Here is a 6,954-nt window from a genome sequence, read left to right as displayed (position 1 = left end):
CTCAATGTCGTTTGCGTCAATAATTACATTGTATGTACTTTTGTAGCATCTGCAGTGCACTTTGGTTAAACTTGGGGAAACGGAAAAACAGCTGTATAAAAATATCACCCATTACCGATTATTTGTTGTCTCATTCGAGGGTCGGAGTAACAGCACTGCGTTTATTGTTGATGAATTCTCGTTTGTCTCTGTTTATCCGCCTTCGTCTTCGCGACGATCCATCAAAGTATGTTATTACGAGTGTCAGTTTGGATTCCCTAACCAAAGTATTATCGGCTGCTGCGTCATGTACAGTAATACATGCGAGATAATAATATAATACTTGCTTGCAGTGAAAAAAAAAAAAAAAAAAATGTTGTTATCGCAGTTTGCGACGCATCACACGCGAGTGCAGCTGCTTTATTGAGCATACCCACGCGAAATGTTGGCACGTATCGTTCTATTGTTACTTTTTGGTTTCGGGAGTGCGACTTTTTCCGCGGCCGCTCGTCCATTTGTTCAAACTCATCTTGGGGGCATCGTGGGTTACCACAAGGTATCTTTCGGCGGACGCAGGTACGACGCGTACGAAGGTATACCCTACGCGCTACCACCAATTGGAGAGAGACGATTCCAGGTGAGTACATAATTTTGTCCGCGTATACATCCCGTGCATCTAAAACACACACAACCGGCCGTAGCCACCCGAACCGGTCCGAAAATGGATGGGCAATCTGACGGCAACGAAATCGCCGAGTCCCTGCATTCAATACCACCACGGGCACTTGAACTACCGAGTCCTCGGCACCGAGGACTGCCTCTACTTGAGCGTTTACGTGCCAACCGAGATAAATGGCAGTCACCCACTACCGGTCATATTCACCATCCACGGAGGGGCATTTCAGTTCGGCTCGGCGCTCGCGGGTGCGAGATTCCTCATGGATAGGGACGTCATAGTCGTGGGGATAAACTACAGGCTCGGGCCCTTTGGCTTCCTGAGCACGGAGGATGACGGGGTCGTGCCCGGCAACATGGGGCTCAAGGACCAGAGCGCGGCTCTACGCTGGACCTCGGAAAACATCCGCCACTTTGGCGGCGACCCCGAGAGGATCACTTTGATCGGTAACAGCGCGGGCGGGGCCAGTGTCCACTTTCACTACTTGTCGCCGATGAGCAGGGGGTTGTTCCGGAATGGCTTATCGTTCAGCGGTACGGGCTTCGGACCGGGAAAGCATTACGAGAACTCGAAGGACAAGGCCCGAAAATTGGCGGCTGCTTTGGGCTGCCCCACGGAAAGCACGCGGGAGGCGATCGAGTGCTTGAGGTACAGACCGTCACGGACGATATCGGAAGCGACAAAAAACTTCATGGTAAGAGTTGTTTGTTGATCGCATTTTGCATTGACGGGACTGAGCGTATACATATATATCTGGTGTTCCTCGAAAGCCATGGCTGTACAATCCGTTCACCCCCTTCGGACCAGTCATCGAGGCAGTCGGCGATGAGCCGTTCATGAATCGCTCGGCAGCGGAGATCATCGACAGTGGAGACGTGGCCGATTTGCTCTGGATTACCGGTGTCGTTAGCGAAGATGGGCTTTATCCGATTGCGGGTAATTACTCGTTATCTGACGGGCTCTCGGATTGATTTTTATCGTTTGTTTGCGTATTTTGTTGTTTATTCTCATTTATTCCTCCGAGAATTCATCAACGACGAAGATCTACTTGCCGATTTGGATAAAAACTGGAAAACCATAGCTCCACATCTTTTGGACTTTAACTATACCGTACCCTTGGATGAGCACGCAAGTGTTGCTAGAAGCATTAGAAGTCACTATTTCGGTACAAAACCAATCGACAGGAGAACGACAAAGGAATTGATAGCCATGACGGGTGATAGGCTGTACGCGGTTGATGGCGAAAAAGCGGCGAAAGCCCAAGCCAAAGTGAATAAAAGTCCGGTGCTCTTTTGGTACTACAGCTATCGAGCTCTGACAAGTGCGAGCGACCTTTTGAGCGACACCATGGATAATTACGGTACTTTTTTCGTTTCCAATTGAAAAACAATTAAAATTATACACATTTGACTGATTGTACATACGCTTCGTAAACTATGATTTTATCTAGGTGTTTCCCACAGCGACGACATTGGTATGGTATTTGAGAACAATTTCATGTACCCACCGATGAATGCCAGAGACCGTGCGATGCAAATTAAATTGATCGATCTCGTTGTCTCTGTGGCGGAGAGAGGGTGAGCCATTTTTTTTTCGAACCTAGTATGGGGTAGCAAAGAAACCAATTTTTTTTTTAAATTTTATTTTAGGTATCCCGATTTGAATCTCGACTTTGAGTGGGAAAGAGTCGACCCGAGCAAAGAAGAGCTCGATTACCTCCACATCGCAGGTCCCGAAGTTATTAAGATGGAGAGCAAAGCCAATATGGGCCAGAAACACTTTTGGTCAACTATCGACTTCGACGAGAATAAATTGTGAGATTGTGAAAAAAAAATTTACACCATTTGTTTTTTTTATAAAATTGATTTTTCCATTTGTGTATACTAATCTAATGATCTTAAGTAATTATTGTGATTTGGCGTTAAATTTATCACGTAAAAAAAAATCTGTAAATAAAGTTGATATAGGTTTTGAATAAAACTTTTTAAAGTCCACGTACTTTGACCAGTTCTCCGTGGCTGGAAGGTGTGAATTAAAAATAAATCCAACACAAGCTTCGTCGTAGCCGATTTCTTAAAATATACAGCCCTTAAAAACCGTCTGCGTTCTCCGCTGAAAATTCAAAATAGCAAAACGTGCTTTTATCGCCTGTACTGGATTTTCCTTCGAAGGAACCCAACGCCACTCGCCCGTTTTGCATTTCCCCGTATTCCCACCAGGCAACCACCTAATATTATTCTTGATATTACTCTGCGGCCACTTTAGGCGACGCACTGAGCATCACGACGGATAATTGCTGTACTCACTTCACATATTTTTACAACAAACCAATTGTGTGAAATTAAAATTGTTTTAATGTACGAAAAGCCGCCGGGAGCTCAGGAGTGATAAATCAAACGGTCAAAATGCCATCGTATATTAAAAAGGCCCCTGTTGAGAAAAATCCACGCCCACACCTCAGAGTAACCGGTTGGGGCGATAAATTGCGAGCTCGGAATAAAAAAATGAATCACAGATTTTCCAACGAAACCAATTGTAATCAACAACAATAATGATAACGAAGCGAGTGCGTGCGTTATACGTTGTGTGTATTTTTTCACAGTTGCGGCGAGTCGAATCGTTAACCATGTAATTAAACCTGGTTAGGTGAGCGGAACTGTGAGCGCATACTCACGTGCCATCACAGCGAGAGAGTCCGGAGTATAAGTAAGCCTATCATCGCATATTAAGTTTACTTTCTAGCGGAGCACTCGAAACGCGACCCCAATGTGAAATGGCCCCTCTTCATGGATTACGCGCAAACTCAAACCGTCCGCCATTAATATCTATACACAAGCAGCAATTGCTTCTTTTTTTTTTTTTTTTTTTTTTTTTCTTCTTTTTTTTTCTTGCACTCTTGCAAAACCTACGAATCATCGTCAAGGTCGACGCATGCACTTTTTCACCCCACGTGTGAGGTATCGTATTAAAAATCTATACGTGTGTATATTCTCTTCGGTTCTGGTGTGCCACACGGAGCACTAACCACGTCAGCCGATAGATCAGACTTTTCCGGTGCAAACGGTCGTGACATTAATACCACTTCGGCGGTGTGAAAACAGTGTCAGCCGAATTAGCGTCGCCAGGCGGACTCTCTATACCGTATGCAGTACAGCTTGCCAGCTTGTGTACGTATACGCTGTATTTTATCGCAAGGACGGAAGTTTCCTATACATACCCGAGAGTCTCTAATTCCGTTGCCACTTGTGTGTTGTTCATTTATATGTCAGTGGCAGTACTATACTATCACTTTGCACTTGCGTGGGGTATACACCTACTTCTCAAATTTGATAATCCGATATCACTCTCAGATCGAGTTGATCGCTACGTAAGGGTTACGTATATGTGTATATTTTTTGTCCCATCGTGTGTAATCGAGTATACTGCGTTGCTCAATAGGAAATTTATAATATCCATCACGTACGCGCACGACACGCAGCAACCTACTGCGCTCATAATTTGGACGATTTTTGTCACTCGCGAGCTGGTCCATGGAAAACCAGTTTGGTATAATTATTACTCAAACGGCTAGGCCCGTAAATTTTCATTACACATACCGTTGCTTCTGATACTCTCTTATCGTCTTGGCGAAATCTGCGTTACAGCGTGATCGATGTGTTTCTTGCGGTCAAGTTTCACGATTGACCGGCAACAGGCATGTACAGTGACGGGTGAACTTCTTATTGAGGATCTTTTGCTTTGCCACATTTGTACTTCAAAGGTGTATATAATTAAACTTTCACTTATCCTCGACTCGATAACTGTACATTTTTTTTTTTTTTTTTTTGTTACAACACATTCACGATATTTCATGTTACACGCACGAATTGTATTGGTATTCAACAGCAGGTGACTGCTTAGCTTGCCTTTTTAAAAAATGTCGCAGGAGGTACAATCTACGAGATCTCAAAAAGCCCATCCAATAATAACGACCAAATGAATATTCATGACAAAACCGGCGTTGGCACTCGTGACTTACTGACCGAAACTAATAGACGCGCGGTTGGATGGAAACGCCAAGCGGATGATACGGATTACACGTGAGCCACGAGGCGATTAAAATACCTCCTCTCGGGGCAGAGTAAATTGCACCTCCACCGATAATCCGGTAGCAGGACGGAGATTTTCTCCACCCGAGGTGCACTGATGGGACCCGAGCTGTATACGGGAAAAAAAAGGAAGGGTGAGTGTATATAACGTGCGCACTAGCACGGATAAGTGCAGACTCTTGCTTTCTTCTCTGTGCGCCTGTATACCTCGCGTGCCTGTAACTCGAGGCGACGTGGTGGTCGAAACCGGTTCCCCTCGTTCTCACGAGTACCTCCTCGGGGACTTTATTCTGGTCATTAGAGCTCTGTGTTTCCGCAAACTGGCGAGTCGCCACGACGACCGCTTCACCCCAAGGAGTCGTCGCGACCGCAAACGCCGCCTCTTCGCTTGGCTATTTATTTTTTCCTTCCCCGTAGCACGTGGAACCACCAAGACCGACTAAATTAGGCTGGTTATACATGTAGGCTCTTTTGCCATTAATGCGCGGAATCGTATATATTTTCTTACCCATCGAATAACGTGTCGATAACATTTCTCATTCACCTGTTGGAGGAGACAGGCGTGTGATGGAACAAATCGCTCGTCCGAGGCATCCGATGTGCGAGAGAGAAAATTACATCCGCGCACGCCCGAAAGGCCCCTTTGGACGATTCAATCGATCGCCCCGCGTTATTTTCGTCTCGGGGTACGCGCGCCGGCTTGATTTATCGCCCATTGTTCGCCCAATTGTTATACCGTCGCGGTTCGATCGTGATGGCCATAAACAATGTCCGATGAAAAAAAAAGGTCGGGCGTGTAATTTTTTTAATTAAGAGGCCCATTTTTCCCTTTGCCCGGGTAATACGCTCGCTTACCGAAACTACCGCGCGATTTATGGTGTATACGGCTCCTCGGTGCACCCCTCGCGCGCTCTCGCCCATAACTAGACCATAACGGAGTGCGAGAATCGTAAACGTCTCTCAAACGCTCGGGAGATCTTTGAGGCAAGAGAGCGTGTTTGAAGTTTCGGTCTCTCTTTTTTTTTTTTTTTTTTTTTTTTATTCACTCCCCGTCTCTTTGAACGGTAATTTCCTTCCTGTGCTTCCTGTAATGTGTATTTTTAGAAGGGACTCTGCGGATGCGCTTGGTTATTATTACGATCGAGAAAATCAAGACATCATCGATCGAGTGTAGTGTTTTTCATGAGCTGTAAAGTAGGAAAAAAAGAAAAAAAAAAGAATTACACAATTCTAAAAAAAGTCCCCTCGCTCCTATCTAGATCGAATGAAATTCACTCTTTATATACTGTGAGTACGAATATACCTTAACGGTATCCCAGGGATATTTTTAAAAAAGCCCACGCAAAACCTTCGATTGTTCGCGCAAAAACGAGTATACATATATATGTAGGTAATAACTTGTGTATCGAGCCGCTGCATCTTTTCCGCGTTGCGAAACAATTGCAGCCACTCACCTGAACAAACGATCCAGTTAACTGTAACCACCTTATGATATTCTGCAGGCGATATCAGCACTCGCGCTGCCGGTCTCTCTCTTTCGCGGGCGAATCACGCGACAATCCATAACATTTTTTTTTCTTCCTTGGACAAAAATAAAGTCAAAGACGCGGTGTGTATTTATACGCTCGATTGACTTTTTTTTCGACTCGATCACTCTGCACTGGTCAGCCGTCGACTGCCGGTTGTATCACCTGCTCGAGGTGTGGGCTCGTTTTTCGAGGTGCCAATTTTTTTTGTTCCCCGCCTTCCGGTCCTAGTGAAAGTGCACGCCCGAGACCGGAAACCCGTGGCGCGGCCTTTCAATTTCAGGAGACGGCTTGAAATATTTTTTTCGCTCCTCGACGAGGTCTCCATCTATATGTGTACAAGTACTTGCTCAGCGATTTTTTTTTGCGTTTTGCGCTTGACACGATAAATAACGGAGTACTTGCTTGTGGAGTTTATTGAATGTATATATTTTTTTTTTTATCACTATCTTGCAGGACTTGGTTTTTTTCTTTTTTCATTGACTTATCGGTCCTTGCGTGGTAAACGGAATTTGATTTCTGCTTGGAAATGATTCTTTTTTTGATTTTATGAAATCAATCAACTTTACGTTGTATTAAAGTGACGCCCTTCATATGGGGTATTTATAAAATTAAATTGAAAAAAAAAAAAATGATTCCAGAGCTACGCAAAAGTTGTCTTGCGATTACATCAGTTATTTGCTGA

At 44.7% G+C, this 6,954-nt stretch overlaps 1 protein-coding gene across 1 annotated transcript; it reads left to right on the top strand.

The window, feature by feature from the left end:
- The first annotated feature begins 402 nt into the window (after positions 1-402).
- On the top strand, positions 403-2,713 carry LOC106644378 (venom carboxylesterase-6-like). The gene is made up of 6 exons (XM_014359834.2): positions 403-616; positions 681-1,349; positions 1,426-1,591; positions 1,680-2,015; positions 2,106-2,232; positions 2,305-2,713. The coding sequence occupies exons 1-6, from the start codon at positions 422-424 to the stop codon at positions 2,471-2,473; spliced, it is 1,662 nt and encodes a 553-aa protein (XP_014215320.2). The 5' UTR covers positions 403-421; the 3' UTR covers positions 2,474-2,713.
- The last annotated feature ends 4,241 nt before the right edge of the window (positions 2,714-6,954 follow it).

The sequence above is a fragment of the Copidosoma floridanum genome, unplaced genomic scaffold (genome assembly GCF_036245765.1).
Source record: "Copidosoma floridanum isolate Cflo_tuat_1 unplaced genomic scaffold, Cflo_Japanese_pri ptg000001l, whole genome shotgun sequence".
Lineage (NCBI taxonomy): Eukaryota > Metazoa > Arthropoda > Insecta > Hymenoptera > Encyrtidae > Copidosoma > Copidosoma floridanum.
Note: the sequence above shows the minus strand (reverse complement) of the source record. Positions and strands in the feature narration are given on the sequence as shown.